This window comes from Ischnura elegans (assembly GCF_921293095.1).
Source record: "Ischnura elegans chromosome 13 unlocalized genomic scaffold, ioIscEleg1.1 SUPER_13_unloc_4, whole genome shotgun sequence".
In the NCBI taxonomy this organism is placed as follows: Eukaryota; Metazoa; Arthropoda; class Insecta; order Odonata; family Coenagrionidae; genus Ischnura; species Ischnura elegans.
Genome location: NW_025791660.1, coordinates 10,078,029 through 10,103,784, shown reverse-complemented (window position 1 = coordinate 10,103,784; position 25,756 = coordinate 10,078,029). Strand labels below are relative to the sequence as shown.

The window sequence follows — 25,756 nt, the reverse complement described above, 5'->3', positions numbered from 1 at the left end:
ATTCAGGAAAATACGTTAATGACACAAAAATAACTTTGAAAGAAAGCCTTAGAAAACATCTTTTTGATTTGAATTTTGTAAGTGATCTTTTGAGTGTAATATTTTATAAAGAGAGAAGGGAGAACAACACTTGAAGTTCCAAGAATATAAAGATACTAGCCTTATTCAATTTCTTGGCAAACTCAGTCTCCTACTTAATTTTCACCTCTGCCGGAACGCGCCTTGATTAGTGGCCTGTTATGAATATCAGTCTCTAGCGGTAAAAATGAAAACTAACACTCAGCCAAAGCAAACCAATCTTTATTTCATGATCTTATAGTAACATTTTATTACAGTGAACAAGGTCAACCATAATATCAATTTTGCTGTGTATTTTATCGTTGAGGTGATTTTGAGTAATTTAAATATTAAAATTTGAAGTTATCTTTCACCGTAAGCATTCTAAATATATGTTGTATCATTGAAATCATTGTAGCTCCCGTGACGAATCAGGAGATCTCAGTCTGTTGTGTGTTAATGATTTCATCGACGATTAAACATATTTGAAGATTGAATGAGTGATTGAAATTAAAACATGAATCGTAGCGCCGGGATTTTCACCGCTTCATCAGAAAGGGATTCTGTGGGTACCTTATGCAGACTATGCATGAAGAATAATGATTATTATTACAATATATTCACTTTCAACGTAGCTTGCAGAATGACTGTGAAGGATGCTATATATGGTTTACTCGGTTTAGAAGTAAGTGACACGTTACCTGCATCTTATTGATTTATCTTTTTTTATGATGCTATCTGTATTCCGTGTTATGAGCATTATTTCGCACTTCTTCAATGTATAGCGTGTTGATTTCTATCTTAGGTTGCTGTGGGAGATGGCCTGCCCACCACCCTGTGTCCACTATGCTTGAAAAAGCTCACGGAATTCAGTATTTTCAAAATGACTTGTTTACAATCGGACGCAAAGCTGAGAAAACTTTCTGGGGTGAATTGCTTTAGGGTGAGTACTTTCGTTTATTCTCTTATGAAGACTGGTGCATGGTATGTTTCGGAAAATGTTAAGTGAGAGTCTTTGTTTTGTGTCGACAGCAGTGAGAAATCCACGTGAATCATTATTTGTGGATTCAACTTGTCAAAGCACTTGTTTGATTGGATTTGCTCAAAGTTGTGATTGATTATTCTCTTGATGCCACGACTTGAGATATACAATATTGCATGACTTCTTGAAAGTGGTGAATCTAACTTAATTTTATAAAGTACTTGGATTAGAGATAAAAAATAAATGGAGCATTATTTTTGTTAAGTCCTTATATTGGAGAACTTTAAAGGCCGTCGTAAATGGTTGACAAAATAGTGAAACTAGCCCAGTTTCCCGCAATCTGTGTTTCTCAATCTCCGTGCGAAGTGCTTGTTACCTTGCAGTTGATGTTTCAGTGGTGATACGCAAAGAGGTTTTGCTGTCTCATTCGAGTATGTGTTTGTAAAACAATCATAGCTAACATGGTAGGGAAGTGGGGCATTCAAGTTCACCAACTCATAAAAGGCAATGAATCCACTACGCTGTGAAACAATACCTTTTAATATATTTACTCACTTGGGTAACCGAAGCATGTTAAAGTGAACAAAAAATCTCTTACCATTTCCTGCTAATTGTAAGGGTGAACTGAAATGGATCTGTAAGTTGGTGTCCAATCATAGGCTTAACTGCACACACACAAAATGTGAATTATTGATGTTTTCTCTATTTTATAACAATATATACCTGATGGTTCAAAAACTATTCTCAATTTACACGGCTTATAATGCGAAAAGAGGAGAGGTACAATGAATGCATAAGTGTTTAAAATTATGTTTGAACTTTGGAGATGAATGTTGCAAAAATGTCATTACAAACCTTGTAAACAATCGACGTAGAATCAAGAATGATAAGGTGATAGAAGTGACGTATCTTTTAAGTATCAATATGTTAGTATGTTTGTTAGTTACTTTGATACAAGATTGTATTTACATTTTTATTTTTGCATAAATTTTTTTTTATTATGAGTATATTGAGCTAGAATAATGTATATAACTTCAGCTATTACTACTAATTTTCTTTATGAGTAAAAATAAAGTTTATTTGAATAATCCATTAGTTAAAGTTGCATTCTCTGTTTCAAATTTTTGTGATATTAAATTCTTAAGATCTATTTCTATGAATACCAACTATGATATGCACTGAATGTGATGTGCTCTTATTATTTGATTTTAAAGATGGCTTATTCGGTGAAATACCATATCTTATTAATTGATATGGTTAACCCATGTAACAGTCTTCACTATCGTGGCTTGCCATATCATAACCTTCATTTTTAGGGGTTGTTCAGGAAAGTTTTTTTGTGTAAAATTGGCCCTGGGTATTTTGATAATTATGATAAATTTTGCGGACAGTTTCTTTAAACCTACATAATTTTATAGATAGGTAATTTTGTTAGTTATTTACCTTTCCAGGAAAATATTTTTGTAAGCATTTCTTTGAACAGGGAATGGATTGTTATTCCAGTTTGTAAGTAAATTTTGTTTAACGAATTATGATTATATAGTCAAAAATTAACTCTTGAGCACAGAATGGAATGAATTTGATGTTTTGTGTTTTTTTTTCTTTTTTACTTTCAAATTCATGCAGATTACTTTGGCCAAGAACTTTTCACATATATGTAGAACTCAAATAGCATGTTAACTGTGTATACTTTTATAAGTGATGTGATTTGAAAATCAAAAATCTCCTGTATTATTAAAGGTTTCATCCACCAGACTATTCATGTGGAGCTGTCAGAATTTCTTAGATTCCTCTTTATGTTCTTTGATGTGCCCTACACTATTCAGTACATTGGCTGTTCAGGCATTGCTCTCTTGCCCATTGAAAGTGGTCCCAAATATCTCTAACTGATGTCCCATCTTTGATGTTTTGTGACTTTGAACATTTTCTTCTCCTCAATAGCACTTTCCTATAACACTCCCATCCAGGATCAGACATATGATCTCATACTTTTCCCCCTCAGAAAGTGGCCAACATATGAGATGTACCTCTTTTATCACAGAGTTCATTTTTGAGCACACACAAACAAGAGGTCAATCACAATAGAAATTAATCAAAAACATATGCTACATGAAAGGTTCACATTTTAAGACACCATTGTTGAAAACATTTATTTTCTGTTTCCGTTGCCCCAAGGATGTGATACAGGCACTATGTAAAATGAGAATACAAAGTATCTTCTAGCCTAATTTGGATTAGCAGCTATTTAGCTTTTGAGTTATTAATTTAGAGACACATGTCAATTTTTATGCAAATGCTTGGATATCAGACTGAAAATCCTGTTTCATCAATATTAGGAGTATGCTTCATTTTTTGTCATTGAAGGAGGTGAGTTTATCACAGTTACTTTCTCCACAGAGTATCCAAGGGGATGAGGCAACTGATGACGAACTGGGGTTTTCTGCTGACACAAAAGATTTCATTCAAGATGAGATACAAGGCACCTCACATCTCACTCATTCAGTCCAAAGGACTGAAATATACATTCCTGTGCCAGACTCCCATCAATTCAGAGATAGTATGTTGGTAAGTTTTATTCTCATCCAAAGTGAAACACTTGTTACACGACCTTAATTTATTGATATTTACTATGTTGCTAGACAAAATTGCTTTAGCCGAGTGTAACTGAAAGCATTTCTACGGGAAGTCACCCTTGCTTGTGTGACTAGGGAGACCTGGGGGGCTCGAAATTTTAGTCGTTCACAAGTTCATTGTCGTGTGCAGGTCACGTGGTACGGAGCCGAGTGCTCTGGCCATTTGGTATGCTCGAGCTCCTTGGAGACGAATGCGACAATCCCGTGCATGACTGCAGCCGAGCACGGGCAGTCAAGTGGCCGAGACCCCTTGAATTACCCTTCGAGTGCCAGCAGAGTGCTTAGTGCTCATCATAATGGATGCATGGTTGCTGCATGCGCTCGCAATTAGAGAGCTAGAATTGGCAAAATTAGATGCTTAGGATTCCATGAGGTTAGATTTCCATTTTGTAAAAATTAATTTCTATTAGAACACAGGTAATTCGTGCATTTATACGGGCTGAACGAATAACTTACAGTGGACCTAATCGACAGCTTACGCGGTTTTGTGTGGGAATCGACAAGATCTTCGGCATTGACTTAGGAAACTATAGGAGTGCTCGAAACATATTGTAGAAGATTGTCTACGTACCATTAGCTATGACTTTGATGTGATGATTTTATTCTCCTACGAGGAATTTAATTGATATAACACTATTCCAGAGTTTTGGTCATAATTCCATATCATTTTAACGCCTAAGGATTTTACGTCGCTTTGCTTTTATGCTGAGGGACCTTACCAGTCATTCGTTGTGCAGGATTAGTACACTGCTATGTATCAATCTACGGCTGGCAGATGCATTACCGAAGTGACTCATGCCATAAACTCGTATTTTAGGGTCCGGTTCATTTAATGATTATTGATGGTGTTGATTTTAATGTATATTTATCTTCATGTATATTTGTAATGCTTACACAAAAATACCCAAAGTAATGTTGGGTCCAGTGGGTCACTTTCAACCTGAGTCTATGATTTAAGGCATTTCTATGGCCGAGTTAAGTGATTACATTTAAATGGAGTAATAGTTGATCTAAATTCAATTACAGTAAAGGACAGAGGGAATTTCATTCAGCGAAGAAAAGGTCTATAAATTAATGCCTTTAAGGAGTATGTTCGCTAATCTTTCTCGAAGCTTAAAACTGACGTAGTGGGAGCAGTAATTAACTTTGCCAATATTACGATATCCGTCCCAATAGTGTTAGGTATTTTACATTATCTATATTCCATCATTTTTATGAATGTAACATATTGCTTCGCTTTTAAATTATTACAAAGGCGATAGGTGTCCATGTTGACTCTTGAAGTTTGGTTCCGAAATGAAATTATAATATAATTAAATTTTCAACAAAAGGGAGTGGGCTGCTAAGTGGGATTGATGCACTGTTACTGAAATATTTTCATGGACAATTTGTTCACTTTCTACTTAACTTCAATGTCATTCGTGAGCAGCGGAAAATAGGATTTATAATGAAAGTAGCTATCCTACATTCGTAAATACCCTTGCGAGCATTCGTTCATGGGCACAGACAGCATCGCTGCAATTGAAAATGCATCTTGCTACCACATTCAAAAAGAATTCAATTGGCATCGCAAAGATCCTCTCACTCATTGACCCCGGTACCTTTGCTCATGAATATCGTTTCAAGCAAAGCTGAATTTACTTCACCATACTAACCAAATGCTTTACGGTACTTAAAAATAGGTTTTTTGATTATAAGACGACTGAGTACGTACCATGTATTCAAAGGGAAGAAAGGAGCAAATTAACAGAATGATGCTCGAAACAAGGAAACATTTAATGAGTTATTCATCATAAAACTACACACATTTCATTTCAACACTGGTAAACCTTCAATTCTTCAGCAGTATATCACAAATTTACATCAATCCAGTATATTTAGTCCGAGTCATATCAAAGCTAAGTTGTTTGAAGTATCATGCAAATGGTAACAAAATGCAAACATTAACACTTACATGAACATTGCACAAGAAATTGATGTTAGAACCTGTAAAGTATGTCACATGAGTTCACAATCACAATGTTGGTGATGATTCCTTCTATGACATCCACGTAATCTATGCTTTTGTCAATGAATCTATTTTAAATGGCCCAAAATTGAATTTAAACGACATAAAGGTTTCCGTATTAAAAAATTACCCTTTTGAAAGTCGTGGACTTATGGCGAACAATGAGGCAAATGATGTAAACAAGCCATGGCTGAAGATGAACGTACATTGTTACAATACCGATAAAAATAATTTTGTCACTACTAATCACGAGAGTATAATCATTACAGGCGTAGGTAAACAACTATGTAGCACACAAAATCCTCTTCAAGACAGTTATACTCTAAAATCGAAATATTGAGCACCTAAAGTTAGCGATATTCTTCCATCGACGACTTTTGAACCCTTGAATATAATCGCTTATTTACTTAGGCTAGAAAAAATCCGATAGAAAAACAGAAAAATCTCCAAACACGAACCACATCGCACCAACTGGATATAAGAAATTGAGTCTGCAGTTTAATTAAACATCGTAAATATCTTACACAACTGTGATCAACTCTTTTTAACTTCTTCATGGGCTGCTGAGTATTCTATGGCGTTTTCAGAGCCTCATTTGTCACACAAATTTGCTGTTGCTATTTGAAATTAGCTGTTGTTTACTTCTTGAGCGCTCGTTTCTGCGACGTTGCCACTCACCCTTTGAGTCACTCGAGCAACCTATGTCGCATTCGGCCGACTTTGTCTCTAGCATACCGATCTCCGCTGGACTCGGGATACCACTCGACATTACCACTTCCTTTGTTGCCGAGCACTCGGATAAGTCGAGCAGTTTCGAGCATAGACCCCCAGATGCAATGAGATGAAAAAGGAGGACAGCACCATAATAAAAAAGAGATTAGAGGAAAAGTAAGCCACTTGGAAAATAACGTCAATTTTATAAGTTGGATCAATAAAATTAATTTTCGGTGTGAATTTATGTATTTTTCTGTGAATCTAATTTTCTTAAGCATTTTATTTATTTGTATCATCTTGTTAGCTATTAACATGTTTCACATTCAATGTGGCTGTGATTTTCGTGAAAGTCATCAGAATTGGTCAATAAAATAAGAAAGAAAATCACAGGGAGTTTTCCATTACATACCTTCCGTTCAAGCACTGCTTTTTACAAATGGTGCACACGGTTTATAAGAGGGATCCTTGTTGAAGGTCATACACACGATCGAAGAACTTGGATTGGATGTTAATGACATACCAAGGCCGATAGAGGACTCCTGGCTTGACTGGCAGAGCCTGTCAGTTGACTTGCTCCGCACTGAATGTTTTTAAAATAAGATAAGAAGAAATATAGCGTCAATTTCATAATTTAGATAAGTAAAAATTGATTAGATCTATGATGATATATATATTTCATGGACCTAATTTTCTCAAGCAATTTTTACATTTTTTACGCCTAGCAAGGTAGCCATTAACAGATTTTCAATACACGTAATCAATTTTTTCAATGAAAAGTACAATTTCCCACTTTTCAAAAATCCACGTGGATATTGGACAAACATCTGCACTGTACCCACCAGCAGGTGTGCTATGAATAAAAATGCACGCTGGCTCCTCCCGACATCAAGGTGCGAAAGGGACAAAAAGAAAGGATGCATGGAGGAAAAGCAGGACACTTGAAACGTAATTGCAAATTCACAATATAGAGTAAAGTAATTATCAGCATTGTGATTTTGTGTTTTGTTTGTGTATATTACTTTTTCAAGCAATTTTTCATTTTTAAAAGTTTTCTGTTTTTAAATTTTAACTGAGGTAATGTTTATTTTGTTTCTTTCTAAACACATATTTAAGGAAACCATCAAATTAAAAAAATCTATAAAGAATTGCTCATTAATGACCAAAATATATAGGAAGATACAATAATATAAAAGTTTAGTTATAAAAGTATTCTTGTTGTAGAATTTTTAAAATTGACGTCACATCCGAATTGACATGGGGTCATATCATTTTAAATCAGCCAGGCCATGACACTCACCGACTCGGATTTTCATGAAACTTGCCGTGATCATACATCCTGGTATAATTAGATATTGTACACAATTTAGCCTCAATTGTCAATTTTTAATGAAATATGAGCAATTGAAATTTGGGTGTAACCCCTAAAGAGCCGCAACGCGCAACGCATGGTGATTTTTATTTTCATCCATAATTCCATTCCTGTGAAATGAAAAGCCATTATTATTTTCTATAGCTAAGTGGTCCATAATGATCCCACGACTATCTTTAATATTCAGTGCATGAAGTAATTCAGCTGCAAAAAAAACAAAGTGTACAAAAAGATCTCGCTTGTAACATTTTTCATTGTCAGCATCCACAGGAAAAGGCCATGCGAATACAGACTCATGGTTTAGTTAAAAGTAATCATTAATGTATGAGCAAAGATCCTGATGAAAAAAATGGTGAGTCGGATGTTTAGTCAGAAAAATACTCATTCATGGTCATGGGAAAGAAAGGCTCTTTTTCAAGTCACATAGAATTAACACAATTTAGAGGAGAAATAAGCTTAAACTCATGATTAAACAATATTGGAGCTTGCATTATCTAATTGTAGCGTATGCTACTGGCTCTTAGAGTAGGAAACACATGAGCAATCATGTGAATGTACTTCCCAACGTACTGCTAATTTTGTGCTTTCAGGACTATTCCTAACAAGCTATCTCATACAAGGGTATTGGGTAACTTAATAGTATGGTATAAAATGCAAAGGCAGAAAGTTTTCTCCAATTTCAGTCCAAGTGAAGTTAATTCAATTCTCGTTCATATGGTGCTGCCTTAGTGATATTCTGTGTTGAATTTCAGACTAAGCAACTCGTGTGTGTGATTGATAGCCAGGCTTAAATTGTAACATGTCTTATTTATATTGAGGTATGTCTTGCCATGTCACAGATAGCATTGTGCAGTGTTGGCAAAGAACTCAGTTCTGAATTTCACAAAAAGAGCTACACAAACACAGCCCAAACTTTTTATTTCAAATAACTACCAGAAGTGGACAGAGAATTCATTGCTCTGCGGTGCAATATTCCTATTTCATCACTGTTGACAGTGTGCTCTCATCATCTTCATTGCTACTTAAAGAAATACGAGTGTTATAAGATTTAATGCTGTACCCTTTTGCCATACATAAAGGTCCTGTGAGGAAATTTCTGAGTACCATACCTCTAAAAAAGTGTGAATCCATGAGAGCAGCAGGCATCATGGTGAAGCCTGGAGAAAATTTTCTGTATGTGTGACATGAGAATTTCCAAAATTTGTAAAAGTGAAATTGTTTCCAATGGCATTGACGAAAGCGATAATAAACTTTCATCAGTTAAGTCTGGGTAGAAAGTCATAGAAAATAAGATGAAGGAAACTGCAGCTTGGAGGGTTAAGACTGCTCTCCTTTCGAAATTACATTCTTTGTCTTCTCATTGTAGACACTCATATGGAAAAGGATAGATAACAGAGGCTAAGCATTACCTAATTTATAAAGTGTCTGGTGCATTGAAATTAGTGAATCCATCCTGGGAAATCTAAGTAGTGATGAAGATGAGAGTGACAGTCAACTTGTCAAGCAAAAGGCAGCCAACCTGGATGACCTTCTGACTAAAATAAAGAATAAATTGCCAACAGTTAGCTGGCAGGGTAAAATTCAAATTTTGACCCTGGCCCCTTTATCTTGGTCTAGGAAAAGGATTGTGTGTGTTTCATGTTTCAGGCAACACTAAGAGACAAGTAAAAAAGTTAGTTGATGATAAGGGAATACCTGCTATGCCATCATCATGTGTTGGGAAACCACTTCCTATCTCCACGGTAGAGCTGGTGAAATATTTTTACGAGCTTGACTGGAATTATATACAGATTCCTAGAGCCAAAGATAAAGTTAATGTTGGTAAGAATGAGTATATACAGAAGAGGTTGATTTTATATAACCTCAAGGAACTTTAAGTGCTCTTCAAAGAGCAGTACCCACAATAAAAAATTGGGTACTCCAAATTTTGTTCACTTCATTCAAAATGGTGTGTGATAGCTGCTGCTTCTGGGACTCATTCAGTTTGTGTTTGTGTCATATATCAAAGTGTGAAACTGCTAATTAGTGCCTTGCAAATGAAGGAAACGTATAAGGAGTTGATGGATATCATCATCTATGTCAAAAACAGTTCAGATTTTATGCTAAGAAATTGTTCTTGCTGTCAAGATTATTAGGGTTGCCGTTATTTTAAAGTAACCAAATTTTAACACGTGAATATAGACCTCATTTGGATCATTTTGAGACCAGGAAAACATAACTTTTCGCAATTCTGAAAAATAAGGGCCGGGCTAATCAATATGTGCCTTTACCGGATGGAGAAGTCACTGCAAAGGTCACTGGCCTGGATCATAAGTACAGCACGATATTTGATTTTTGTTCTGAAACGGATTTCCCAAATAATTTGGCTATTTGTTCTTATGCATCTTGTATTTACAGCAAGCAGTGTGGTACATTGGACTAGTGGAAGCTCTCAACCGTGAAGAAGGTGATATTTCAGTTAAATTCATGACACCTAAAGGGCCCTCACCATCATTATTCTCTTGGCCAGAGAGATATGTTTGCTGTGTGCCACTAGGACACAAATTCTGGGTGCTTAATTCTCCTGCAACCACAAGCGCTGGATGTCATACTACTTATTGAGGGAGGAAGTGGCCAACATTGAAAAAAATGTTTAGACTTTGTGAAAAACACTTACTCATCTTAGAATGTGATCAGCCAGTTAGAAAGTGGAGTTTCACTTTCAAATCAATTGATAAGTTGTTAATTTTATTTTACGGTTTTTACCTAAATTTCCAATGATGTAGAATGACTAGATGAAACATGGAAAGGGTGAAGTACCTGAGAAATTTCTCAATTCAAATGATTTGATGACGGTTCCTTTTTACATTTGATAATGTACATTCCTGTAATATCAATACATCTGGATATGAAATACATCTGGTCTTTGGAAACAGATTAGAAGGAATGTAGAATGTGATAGGGTGCCATGGATCATGAAGGGTTTTTAAATTAAAACCCTTCTGCTCGAATAGTTCAGATAGCATGAAATTAGCAGTATGTTGGGAAGTACATTCACGTGATTGCTTATGTGTTTCCTACTCTAAGAGCCGGTAGCATACGCTATAATGAGTTTCTGCATGCAATATTGTTTAAACATTAGTATTAGCTCATATCTCCTCTAAATTGTGTAATTTCTGTCTTTCGAAAAAGAGCCAGTTTTTTCCGTGACCATGAATGAGTATTTTTTTTACCAAAAGGAACGTCGGACTCATGATTTTTTTCATCAGGATCTTTGGTCATACATTAATGATTACTTAACTGAACCATGAGTCTGTATTCGCATGGCCCTTTCCTGTGGATGCTGTGAATGAAAAATGGTACAAGCGAGATTTTTTTGTAAACTTTATTTTTTGCAGCCGAATAACTTCATGCAGTGAATATTTAATGATAATCGTGGGATCATTGCGGACTACTTAGCATTAGAAAAAAATCTTGGCCTTTTCACCTCATAGGAATGGAGTTATGGATGAAAATAAAAAATCACCACCTGTTGCACGTTGCGGCACTTTAGGGGCCAAGCCCAAATTTCAATTGCTCATATTTCATAAACAATTGACAATTGGAGACTAAAATTGTACACAATCTCTAGTTATGCCAGGATGTTTGACCATGGCAAGATTCATGAAAATCCGAGTCGTTGGGTGTCATTTGGTCAAAATATTGGTTGATTTTATATGGAATGATCCCATGTCCAGATTAATCCGAACCCTATATGTGACCGTCAGTTGCACAACATGAGGCAAAAAATCTGACCGCCCTCATCTACTTAGGAAGATAGGTCAATATTAGCTTAATTACACCACCATTCTTGTGAGAGAAATGTCACACATCCCATGGAGAAGTCCCATGGTGGACTGTCTCATTTCTCCTTTCTAGCCTATTGTCTTTCCTACAGCATAGGTTAATCTCAAGCGTGCTCTCTTTTTCTTCAATCAATCTTCCTGCTTGACCTCAACATAAGAAGAAGCCAGAACCCTCATATTACATTTTTATAAGCAAGGGAAGTACAATAAAGAACCGAATTCAACTTATTCATTTAGTTATTGAATCTTAAAAAAGACAATACAAATAATGTAAACATGAAGGAAACATGTTTCCTTTATGTTGATTGAATGTGTCTCTCTCAACCAAAGGAAGTTTTGCAAGGTCCCTTCAACTCTCGCAGTTTCCTTTGTGTTGTTTGAGTGCACATGCCTCAACCAAAGAAACCCAAGCAAAGTACCTTCATCCATTGCAAATGCTTCCTCTTAGCGGAGTGCTTGTAATGGGTTTCCATTTAAGTTTCTATGAGAGGTTATCTTCTATGATTTCTTCCGTTCCAGTTAACCAATGCAGTATTTGTTTTGTACTGCCTCTTGATCATTACGTTACGGCCATAGGAGACTATTTTCATGTTTCAGGATCGAAGCTGTGAGGCTCTTTTTACCGTTCTGTAGCAGAATCTGACGTGTGTGCGAAGGTGCAGTCATAAAATTCGTCGTGTATAGCAGGGAAATGCTAGAACGCATTTAACAATCGGTGGGTGTGAGATGGCAAAATAGCCCTGTTCTAATTTCGTTCATGCATTTGTGCAATTCCAAGCCATTTCAGAAATAAATGCCATTCTAATCTGAGCAATTCCGTGACCCGTGTAAAATGGCTATCAAAGATTTTGGATGTTTGCAATCTTGAATCACTTGCATTTTTCTGACTCTTTATCATGTCAACTACATAGATGCCCATTGATGTAAAACATCCCACAAACAAATCAGTCAATGATCCAGAATGTCGAAATTGTACTGCTGGAGTGTAATATGCTTCTTTCCTGTCACTAAATTTCCTTAACATGACGTTTTTTGTAACATATCTACAGTTTTTGGTGAGGGATACCGGTAGTAGATTCAAATAATTGATGAAAAGAATTTTTTCTTACATGGAACGTCTTGATGTGCTCATAAAGAGAATAAAAATTATTAGAGTTATTGTTTATAAATTGTTTAATAACTGACTTAAGGAGACATTGTAATCATAGACTGCTTGAAAATCTGTCTATCTCAAAATGGATTCACAGATAATGAGGGTTTTACTTCTCTCCTTTGCTAATAATAAGAAAACAGTAATCCCTCTGCCCCCATGTTGTGCCGTGGACAATTTCAATACAACATATAATGCATTATAAATGGCAATATAAATCAAGGTTCTACAGGATAGAATAATGTCTGAGTTGGAAGGGGAAGAATTTTCCCACTTATACTGTGGATAGCACATTGAGAAGCATTCCACACTATGGTGTGCATTTTAGGTTGTCACTAAAATTTTGTTCAAACATGATTTCAGCCAGCTTGAGTGGTCTCAGGTGAAAGTAGAGGTTTTATTGTTATCGTTTATAGCTATTTACATTTTTGTTTTGACCCCATTGATTGGTATCCAGCATTATCTTCTAGGTAACTGTGAAAGAGGAGAATGAAGACCCTCTCAGTGAAGGTAATTATCCTGAGATGTACACACCGGATCCAGATGGAATTTCAAGTAATGCATCGGACCCATTGGCAACTGATGACTTGGTAAGTTTACGTTTGCTCTGTTAAGCACATTTTTGCTACTACACAAATTCAGTCCTCCATGGAATAATGCAATATCATGTACCATAATAACAATACCTTTTCCCTTCCTTTGTCAAATATAGAATAGGAATATGATCACAGGAATATTTCCTCCACAGAATATTCCTGTACCAGTTGCCAGAAAAGCCAGACCTTTACCCTAACTTTGTCAAATGTGAAGAAGTAAACTTGAGTTGTGTCATAAGTCTTCATTAGAACTTTCACAGTTAGTCATGTTAGTTAAAGAAAAGCTTCAGGGCTATGTTTCCTTGCAAATTTTTGGGTGGCCCCGACGTTTCCTGGCCGATGCTGGTTTCTTTTTCTAGGGAAATTAAGGGAATCATAATTACCAAAAGTTTTGGCCCCTTGGCCCAAAAGTTTTTTCAACTAACAGAGACATGTGTCATTCTTGAAGAAATCATTCGAAATGAGTGGTTCATTGTTGTTAACAGAATGGGGGCATACAGACCCTGACAAAAATAAACTCCACCATGGTGGGTACAGGAAGGGTGGCATCCTTCATGGTGGGTAGTTACCCTTGCACAACCCACGCCCTACCCACCATTAAGGGTAAGGGAAGGAGAGAAAAATCCTTCGTTTACCCTTCCTTGGGACATAGCATTTATAACTGAAGAAAACATATCCTGAAAGAGTCTCCTTAGCTACTTTCACCTGCTAAAGAGTATTGAGTTCCGTACAAGAACGTAAGCAGTCTTTGAAAGCAAAGATAGACGGGCTTCACAACTAATCTTTAAAATTTCCTTAAGGAAAACAATAATATACATATTCAGTGGCGTATCCAGGGGTGGGGTCCGGAGGGTTCGGACCCTCCGCCCCTCCGAAGTATAAAAACACAATCATTTTCCTTCATAATAGAAATCAAAATATTGAAAAATAATGAATTTAAAAAATATTTCTTTGACTATTGAAGTTTTTTCGATTATGAAAAGTGTTTGAATAAGTTGAATTCCAATACTAACTATCCTGTTTTTCAAAACTTTTCCCACCTGGTTTTGGACCCCCCCCCCAAACGAAATTCCTGACTACGCCACTGTTCACAATAGTTTCTGTAATTGTGTGAAAAAAGCTCATTTAGAAGTTCTTCCATTCACGTTTTAGGATGTAACCTATTTGTGTGGCTGACAATGAGACATCGCTAGTGATGTTCAGTATTAGAATGCCGATCTTATTTTCTGAAACGAAATAGGTGTGGTAGAAAAAAGTCACAGCTTTCTTCCACATAGGCCCGGGTGCGATTCTCATCTTAAGATTTTGTAGTATAAGTTCCGTTGAGAAGCTAATCTTGTCAAGTACCTCGATAGCCGAGGTTGTTTAATCTCTAGTTCGTGTTCCTGTAATATGTAGGTCCTGGGTTCAAGACCACGAGAAGGCTAATTTTTTTATGCCCTATAACTTTAGAAATCACTGTTGCAACTCATCCCCATTCGTTTTATTTAGTTTATTAGCGATTTTTTAAATTTTTACGTTAATTTATGGATTTTTAGTTTTTATTTTATCCTACCCTTCCTGTACCCTTCATTGAGGCTGGCCAAACCCTTCCCGTACCCTCCAGGAAGGAGAGGGCGTACCCACCAATGTTCTAAAATACCCTTCGTGTACCCTTGCTGAAGGGTACATGAAGGGTACACTTATCCTTCCTGTACCCTTCATCGAGGCTGGCCAAACCCTTCCCGTACCCTCCAGGAAGGAGAGGGCGTACCCACCAATGTTCTAAAATACCCTTCGTGTACCCTTGCTGAAGGGTACATGAAGGGTACACCTATCCTTCCTGTACCCTCAATGGAGGGTAAACCTCTCCTTAATAGAGGAGTTTATTTTTATCAGGGGATGCTCTGATCACTCACCTTAGCTCACTGAGCAAGTGAGGGCTCTGACATTATGGCATTTCCCATTTTTGTCAAGATAGAACCACCATGCTCTCTTCTAATCACCACAAAACAGAAGGACGGATCATCATCATAAGTCCTAAGATATGTTTGAAGCAACTCTACTGTCCGCTAACTATTTCATTGGGATGTATTTCTTCTCTTTTACATCTTTTATAACTTATACTATTCCTCCAGCTTTTTTTATCAGGCCATCATGACTCATTATGTGGTCAACTACTGGTTAAGTCGTTTCAAATGTGAAAAACCTTCCATGATGAATGATAAATCCGGTTGTGTTAGTTCTGGCTGGCTGTATTGCCACATAATCAGGTGATGCAGTTTCTAGCCAAACCTACCAAACCTAAATTGCTCCCAAAAAGACTTTATGTAAGGCATATTCTAACTGTAGCAGATTTGGATGAAGTGAGAACTATATGGAGTAAATGAGAAGGGGGACTCAGGATTTGTCCTTCACTATCTTTGGAAAGGGTATTAGATGTTTGCAAACCAGGGTGGTTGTTAAGAGGCATCAATTTCATTCCATGAGGTGATTTTAATGGAACTTGTTATATATTCATCTTTGATTGAAAAAAATATAATGATCACCTTTAATGGATGAAATCAACTTTTTCGTACTTCGTCTGCCCAAGTAGACAAAAATTCTTGGTTGCCAATGAATATGTCATGAGACCATGATGTCTCAAATTATTGCTGATAAATTTGTTGTTCCTTTTTAGGAATGGTTTCCTATGGCTAATTGAAAAGGCAGAGTAACGTAATGGGCCATATTTTGTTAGTTGATGAATTTCTCCCGTATTCCTCTTAGGTCAGAAGAGCTTTTCAGGGAATTTTTCAATTATGCATACACCCTATATTTGTTGTTTTGGCTGTGATCTTTTTGCTTCTAATACCAATTGGTGCAAACATGTATCAATGAAGATTTAAATCCCTTTTTTTCTCAGAGTGGCATGAGAACATGTGGGTCCCCTTCTGTAAAAGCAGATGAGTTCAGTGATGATGGAGGTGGATATGCACACAGTAATAGCACTATTTGGGCCACAAATGACCTCGTGTCCCAAGCCTCTGATCAGGTAATAATATTATTAACAATAATAATAAAATAATATTTTAATTGGTCCAGTGACTTGTTTGGACAAACGTAAGACATGTCAAGGAGTATATAAGATACAAAAACGGTACTAATGAAGAAAGAAAAAATTTTTTATATGAAGAAATCGTCATAATTATGAATATAGGTTTTTGCACAAACAGTCGCAGTATACATGAACACAAAGGGGTGATGTAATGTAGTTAATTTTTGAAGTGGAGGGTGGCATGCTGTGTAAGGAGACATTTTACCTAAGAGCTGCAGTATCCTTTTCTGAATTTTGAAGATTATTTTAGGATTGGGTCTAGGGCCCCAGATGAGGATACTAAACATCACATTCAGGTAGAATTCATCATAATAAATTGACAACAATACATCAATGTCTACAGTTTATCTGATAGAATCAGAACACTAGTAGAGATCATATTTCTGCAGAGTTTTGAATATGTTCCTCCTGTGGAAGGACTGCTGGAGGAATAGTATAAGTTATAAAAGATGTAAAAGAGAAGAAATGCATCCCAATGAAATAGTAAGCGGACAGTAGACTTAATTATCAAGTTTAACATCCAGGTATGGAGAACTAAGATGTTGTGGAATACACATAAATTTTTACAGAGATCAGTTAGTGTGGAGCTGGTTGCATACACTGTTGAGTCACATGCATTGGTAAACCTTAAATTCTTTTTAAATTTCATAATAATATAAGTACCTTAAAAAGTTATATTTGTTTGCTTAAAGTAATACACATTTAATACAGTAAATACCTGTGAAGCACCCTTAAAAAAGCACCAAATATCAAAATGTTATGAATATAGCATGTTTATGGTCGTTTTAGGCTTACTTTTTGTATGTTAAGAGGGAGGTATGATACCCACTGTACTTAAGTTTAGATAGGCAGTGGAATGAGTAAAACTTGCCGTTATTGTTTGCAAGCTATGAATTGCTCCTTTATACTCCGAAGATATTTATTGCCTGGCTCACTACAGAATTAAAAACTGCTATACCGACATATGGAATTACAACTCTTCGGATCATCATAGTAACCTTGGTAGATGAAATAATGCTAGGGTAATAGTCATATAAAGCAGGGACTATGATTATCATCTGCAAAACACAGAAGAATTTGAAAAGGCTACCATGGGAATTCAAGGTTGGTAATAAGTTCAGGCACTGCAGTAGGATGAGCTAACGATATGATGCACCCTTGGCAAGGGAGCAAACACATCTCATTCATCCCTCAGCAAAGCATGCTTTGTATTTTTTTCTGTACTCTTTTGAGCGATTTGCTCATAATTGAATTTTATATGATTCTATATTTTACTATTTTATATCCACTCGGCATTTACACTGCTATTATGGATTTCTGTCTTATGTAATAAATATGACTGTGCCATGAAATTTTTTATCCTAAGGATACCCATTCCTTTCTAACTAGTGTAGCGCCAGATGAGCAGATGACTTCGGATTGTTGGTAGGAAGAAACAAAAATCCTGAAAAGATATCCCTTCGTCAGTTACTCTGACAAGTTAGACTTATAGTATAATTCGTGAATTGATAATTGATAATAACCTGATATTTTGTTTTCGGAAAAATGCCACATTAACTACCGAGAAGCTCAGCTATGATGATATCGAGTTTCACCAGAAATCATCATTGTATTTTTCCAACTACTTTCTTGTTTTAAATGCTTAAATAACGTTAAAAATACGTCACGTTTGGTCTCATTTCTTTTTAAATTACGTGCACTTTACAAATATTTCAATCTAATAAATACATAAAATTGCCTGAATTAATTGTTAGACACCTTTTGGGCTAATAGGTTATTCATGCTGCAGTTGACCTCCAGAAACTGGGAAATTCGAAGCAGTTAGGCTGAAAAAGGTCAGTGGGTGAGAAACGGGGGGAGCGCGAAACACGTTTCTATTGTTCTCGTTAAACTCCATATTTTTTTGAAGCTAAGGTCTTCGTAATACGATCCCTGCGCGAGCTGAGTCCTTTTTTATTTCGGATAAGAGGAAACCTTCAGAAGGGGGAGGCGAGTTTTGTGTGGAGGGGGATAGAGGATCTTGGGAAATGCACTAATGTAACTATCCCACGGTACTCAGCTTCTCCCTATAGTAATTCTATCTCCTGGGGGTGTATCTCGTTATTAGCCACTAAGAACACGTTGAAAACACTTCGTCTCATTTTCGTCAAACGATGGATACGGGGAAATATACGACGGGACCGCGATCTTCACACGATCAATGTGGAAAAACGATACTTCGGAGAACGATGGATGCGGGATAAAATTACACTGCCTTTATGGAACTTTATATGGGACCAGGAACGGCGAACGATCAATGCGGGAACGATAGATCGGGGTGCCACTGTATAATGCACTTGGTTTTAAATATATAAAGACACAATAAATAACTGCTGAAACACATTATTTTCACTTTTACTTTGTTATTCACATAAAGTCAAACGAGGAGAGCGTAGTCTATTGAGAGCTATTGTCATATATTGAAAGCCTATTTGCTGTAGAAATGTTTCCTTAAGTAAAATTCCAATGGCAAACTCATATTTCAAGGCATATGGCATGTGCCTTCATTTTGTTTGGGAACCAAACTTCGAGTTACAAGTCAGATAATTATCGTAAATGGTTCATTCTGGGTCCATTTGAAATGCAAATTATTTCATTCATCCTTTATCGAGTACAAGTCCATCCCAAGATATCACTGAAATAGGGTAGTTTCCTTCATCAAAGAAAACGAAAGGCATTGATTGCGATTCCTTGCCCAACATTAGTGTATTTGTAATACAGAAATTATTTGGATTTATAAATACCGGTTTAGATGAATGGCAATGGTCAATTTTATCCTCATTTGAAAAAGGCCAGATTGGCGCCCATGCAATGCCTCTCCACGTGACGTCACAGAGACCTAATTTCTATAAAATTAGATAAGAGTTTTTCATCGTTTGAGATTCCAAATGCATGCATGAGGCACAGAGCACAGGGAAACATCTCTTAATAATCATGTATTAAAACTACCCAAGTTTGAAAAGCTTCCTTCGTTTGATAGGGGAATAATAATCCTTATTTATGCCAAGCGCTACAAGCTAGCATGGTACTCTACTACCTGCAAGCATCCTGTGTCGTATCAGCGCTCAGAGCCTCGCCCCAAGGTCACCTCACTTACGGCAGCGGGAACCAGAATGACGTCACACGGGAGTTAACCCGGCATTTATACTTGGCAGTCACGTTTTGGCGCTTGAAAATTTTCACTTTTCATTTAATCGCGAAAAATAGATATCGTCATTCAAAAATCTAAAGGCATGAAATACGTACTCCAGGAGTAATAAGATTTCGATTTAGGCAATAAAAATATAATAGGAAACCACCCTTTTGAAACCCTTAGACAAAATAACAGGCTTTCACCTTTAAAATGGAAAATATCAGTCAATATGCCGTCATATAATACGAACCAATTTCTACTCTTCGAATATTTGTATGTAGATAAATGCATAGACTAAGAGTCTGCGCGTGCCTGACCATGAAACATGATTAACATATCGAATTTGATCAGTCAATCGTGGTATTATTATCAATTTGGAGATATTTTTAATGTTTCATGGCGAAATTCGCGGCTTTTTCCAGGTTTTTTCATGGTAGACGAAATTCACGGCTTCTTCACGGTTTTAACGTTTTCACGGTTGAGTGGGAACTCTGATGATGGAGAGCTGATAAGTCTAACTGTTATCCTACATGACGTCTCCCCCTTTAGTTCAGGAAATTAACTAAGAAAACCCCTATGTAATCAAGAATAGAAGAAATAACTCTGAAGAAGACCTGTTGCCCCACAATATTTATACCTTGCATTTTGCTTATTCTTTTGGCCTGCACTTTTGCCCCGGAAAGGAGTTTATATTTTAGTATTTAGGACAGTGTATTATTGGAGAGTGTTTAGGATGAGTGTTGATGTTGTCATTTCATTTTTTTTGTATTTAGAAAGTGATTCGCAATAAATGAAGAGTCTTGTTTCATTTTTTTAGAGATGTCATTTGTAAATCTGAAATCTGCTTACTTTCAGCCTACTGTTATGGAGAATTGGAAGCTGATTCAAAATCGTACAATGGCCATGGTGTCTATGCTAGAGACAGAGGGTGAGTGCTCTTCAGTGCTTTGAAAATGACTCTTCAGAGAAAAGATTTTTATATAATTCAGACTAGGTGATATCCAAAAACTGGATCTCATGTTAAAAAAATTGAATTTGATTTCTTATGTACTTTATTTCTACACTCTTATTTTACAAAAGCTTATTTTTTATCAATATTTCCAAAGCTCTTTGAACATTTTATTTTTACATTTGGCTCGAGTCCGGGTCCTCGGTGTGAGCTGGGCACTTAAACCACTGGACTAATGCTCACTCTTTGCAGAATGTCTCTTATACATGAATATATTTGACCTGTAAATTTTAAACTGCATTTCAGTTTAAACTATTTGGTTATAAATCCCCATATGGGGGCTGTTTCAGGGACAGCTCCCGATGGACTATGTGTAACACAAGAAAATTTGATGGAATGGATTTCCAATTCTATTAGGCATAACTCCTACAGAATGTCATTTCATTGTAATCATGGACATGGACGGATGGCTGAACGCACATTTTTGGTAAAAATAACTTAAATTCTGCTGCAGTGACTACTGACGATTTGTTTGACAAGACAAATTTTCTGTTCCGTTCTTTCTAATGGAATTTATAAAAAAAAACTTTAACACTCATTTGGTTCTTAGAATTGGGGCAATTCCATTTGTGACGGAATTACCTCTAAAGAAAACTATGCAATAGGATAATTCGATTAGAAAAAGGAAAATACAAAAAATTGTTAAACTTCAAACTGTGAATGATCAAAAACAATTATGAAGGTGATGTTAATATAAAGGAACAAAATTAATTATCGAAATACCTTTTGAATGTGCCCAAAATTAACATGTGACGGAAATACAGCCAGGTCCACCAACTAAGTGTAATGATTTCAAGCATTTTCAAAACCCTTTGAATCGAAGCATAATTTATAAACTTTTATCATCATCATCATTAGTCAACAATCCTAAGATTGGTTTGACGCAGCTCTCCATTTCTCTCTCCTATCCGCTAATCTCTTCAAAGCTACATATTTCTTCTCTTTTACATCCTTTATAACCTGACCTATATAACTCATTCGGGGCCGTCCCTTGCCTTTTTTCCCTTCCACTTGTCCTTCAACGATTGTCTTCATCAGACCATCGTGCCTCAAAAATGTGGCCAAAAAAATTGTCCCCTCTTCTGCTTAATGTTTTTAGGAGGCTTCTCTTTTCTCCTACTCTCCTTAGGACTTCCTGGTTACTCACACGGTCAATCCCTTTTATCTTCATATAAATTTTTTATACGGCTCTGAATAATGTTTCAAATACTAATTCAATAAAATTCAACCATTATACTGTTGATTTATCAAGATAAAATATTTCCATCTTAATATTTAATTTTTGGGACAAAGTTGACATTTTCATGGAAGTGCCCGTTAAATCATTTTTTTCGACAATTTTTGGAGTTTCCTAATATACTTCGATTCTTGTTATTATTGGCTTCTAGTGATTGGTCATCACCGTCTCAATACCTACAGTCCGGCCGCCGAGAGTTGTCCGATGACTTTTAGAAGGGTCTAGATCGGGGTAGGGGGCAATGTTGCCGGTTAAGAAAGGAAAACACCCACCTCGCACGTAAACAAAAGGGTTTTTAGTGAAGAAAGGAGCCGAAAGGGACGACGAGCGTGAAGGACCCAAAGGAAAATTCCTTTGTTTTGGCGATTCGCAGAAAGGGCTTGTTTTGGTGGATTAGCCTTCTTTCACTGCTTCATATGCACGTGACAACGTTGTATGACTAGGAGAGGGTGTGAGGTACGTTTGGGGGACAGCAATTGGCTGCAAACCGTGCTCGCGGGCTGGACTGTAGCGGTTTCTTTAAGAGTCCTTTAGTAACAGGCATAAATAAAAGCCATAAATGAATCTTAAAGAAAACATAGCACGGGATTAAACATAGATTAACGTTCATAGGAAAATTGAGCATTGATGCTGGCTTAAGTAACGGAAAAATTACCATATCTTTTGGTCGATTTAGACACACGCCACAAAATTTCTGTATGAAGTCATCGAGGGAGTTAATCTCTTCCATTTATTGAATTCTCTGCGCTCTCTAAGTATTTCAACTCTCGTGGCCAAACTCAGCGTCCAAAGATAATTGGAGAAGAATTGAGGTTGTGACTCTCTCCATTTGGGATATCTTATCTCCGCCTCACATCGACCCTGCCTTCACCTGTTTTTGTCACTTCGGAGGAAAGGACTCCTGTAGTGAAAAAACCACTTTAGAGAAATGATGGAAAAATATCCTTCCGAGGTGAGGCACTAAGGTAGTTGGGCTCGTTTTAGGACAATACGGGAAATAGATATACAAATTGCACACATATAAGATGAAAACATTTCCTTCACACTGTTTCTATATCATTTCAAAAAATTCTGGAACTGGAAACTGAAGTAATCAACCCCATAATAAGTAACTAACCCGAATTATAGTACGCATTTCTTATTCTCCTTCTTAATCTATTGAAAGTATCGTATTTTGAATGCCTTTTTTCTCATCTAATCATGTCTAAGCACATGTTTATGCGAATTTATGATTTATTTACGCAAGCCTTTTACATTCCTCGCTCACCTCGACATTTTTTAAAGACGGCATATTTTAGCATTAAAATTCAAAAAATATCAAACACTTTTGCCTTTCAACATATAATTGGATTCAGTAATACATGATTGATAGGAGCTGACTCCAACTGCGCAATTATTTAATTGTTATGTTACAAATTTACTAATATTTTACAGTGTTCTACTGATATTTAATATTGTCAGGAACATTTGCCCCAAAAACATTTAAAGCATTTGCAAGTGAGATTGTGTTTTGATTTAGTTACAGTTCGAAACTATAAACTCATTTCACCACAGCTTGAGCACATAATATTTGACCCCACCTAGTCCTGTTGGAATATTTGGGATGTTTACCAAAGATTCGTTCTACCAATGTATTAATTATTTAAGTTACTTGCGAATGCGAATTTGTGGTTTGATTTAGTTACATTGTAAAATTATGAACTTCAGCTTCGTCACACAAAATTGCCGAGTTGGAATAAATATTTAAGAAAATTTGCAACCTGCCAATGTAATAAATGTGCGGTAAATTATTTGAACAGAATGAAACAAATGGTTCGAATGTCAACGAAGAATGTCTATAATTTTGAACTTAAATGAGTGCCAACTGCACATGTCTATGGTCATGAATTAGCAGTAAAATACTCTTATTTGCTGATGACGCTGTAGTCCGTCGAGAAATCAATGATTGCTCAGACTTTGAAATATTATCATCGGATGTAAACAACGATCATTTGTGCACCTGCGATTGGGGACTCGGACTGAATCAGAGAGACGGCGTTGCATTTATTGCGTAGGCCGTCCAATTATCCACATGTTTATGCTGTTGATGGTATACGCATAAAGGCAACAGTGAAATTGAAGTAGATGGGAGTATTGATAACTTCGAACCTATCGTGGAGAACGTATATATGGAATATTTATAGCAGATCCCTATAGAAGTTATTCAAACGTATTATGGGAAGATATTCGGATGAAAAAGTAAAATCTCGAAGCTATTTCGCACTTTTCTGACCGCACCTTGAATATGGGGAAATAGCATGTTGGATCCGGTTCAGGAAAACTTAATCCGTGAACTAAATAAAATACATAGGAAAGATGCGAGAACTGAATCCGTAAATTGAATAAAATACATCCAAACTGAGTGCGATTCGTCAAACGGGCGTATAGATAGTGTTAATAAAATGCGAAGCGAATTCGCCTGGGAGACGGATCGCAAGGCTATGATTGCTTGATTAATTAGGAGTGACACAGAGATCCTCATCTAAGAGCAGCATTATATATCCACGTCCAATAGGAGTGATAGATTAAGATAGATATTTAGCCGAGCGGAAGGATGTGGGAATTCGTTTTTCTCCCGAACCATAAATGATTTTAATAAAAACTAGTCGTAATCTTGTTTGAGAATTTTCTATTTTTGCGTAGATGGCTGGCGTCCTGACACCCCCTGCCACACGTCTTTTGGGGGATTGCGGGGTAGTATGTAAATATAGATTGTGGATTGAGAGGGAGCAGAGAATGGTTTTTGTTGACACGTTGCGAAGGTGAGGCAATCTATTTTTACGTATTACTGCAAAAACATTGCAGAGAGGTTCCAGGGATGAGAAATTTGGCTTGGATGAGATTGACAGTATAGAAGCGCAGTGGATTAGAATTGCGAGAAGGAAAGAAGTACAAAATGCATGGAACTCTTTTACTTCGATGAGAACAATGAGGAAAGCCACGAGTGACATTTTCTGAAGGCCACTTTCACCGATGAATTACATTGCCAACGAAATCCACGCGCACGATGGATTGAGTCGTCTGCATATCATTTCGGAGAGTTTTTAAGCAGAGAGATACACAGTTTTGCGACTATGGGATTAATCCAAGACTGACTTGATCTTATACATATACTAGTGGAGATGAGCTCACACGAATAAAAATCTTCTCTATCAAGCGATTTTCTTGCTTGCGAAAAGTAAGAAAACCTGAATGTTGCTGCCAATCTTTCATGAGTTGGTGACGTCACGAGTGTTCTCGATTGCGTCAACCTAAATTATTGCATAAAAGCCTTGATAATTTAGGACTACATTACTTTAGCGTTGGCCCTGCATGATTTTTCGAACAAAAAATAAGAGCTTAACAACGAGAAATTCTAAAGAAGTGAAATAGGTGAAGAAAAATCAGATCATTTTCTGCGAAAAGTGTAGCAAGAGCACTTGTTACATTAAACGGCGATTACCATTGATCACAGAACTTACAGCAATCTGTTTGGACCACTCTTATTTAAAATAGGTTTACTCTTTTTCTGTCCCTTAGAAAATTTTCTTACTCTCTAAAAATAAATGTTTTCCTTGTAATTCATTGCCAGCTGTTGCCAAAATACCATTGACAAGAAATATTACGTCGTTGCTGGATAGGAGGAATTTTTAAGCAATATTTAAAAAATAGGCTTCTGTAGACCTTGCCACGCACGGACTCGAATGATATATCTATAATAGATAAGATTTTTTTATATTATCTGTAATAAAAGGTGCCACCCACTTTTATATCAGTAAAATCTCTCCTTTAAGTACAAGCAGGACCTATCAAGGATGAATATATATGATTGATACCACGGATGTTAGGAAACAAAGCTACGATTTATGCTGTTATGACCAGATAACTCAAATTGCCAACGATCTTAAGCG

General features: G+C 36.5%; 1 protein-coding gene across 1 annotated transcript in view; it reads left to right on the top strand.

Annotated features, from left to right (window-relative positions):
- Positions 1–306: 306 nt before the first annotated feature.
- Positions 307–25,756, top strand: part of LOC124173312 — a 185,291-nt gene continuing 159,841 nt past the window's right edge. Inside the window, exons 1-3 of the mRNA XM_046552831.1 lie at positions 307–385; positions 476–742; positions 863–1,000. Coding sequence (XP_046408787.1) covers positions 575–742; positions 863–1,000 — 306 coding nt within the window. The 5' untranslated portion in view covers positions 307–385; positions 476–574. The remainder of the gene's footprint in view (positions 386–475; positions 743–862; positions 1,001–25,756) is intronic.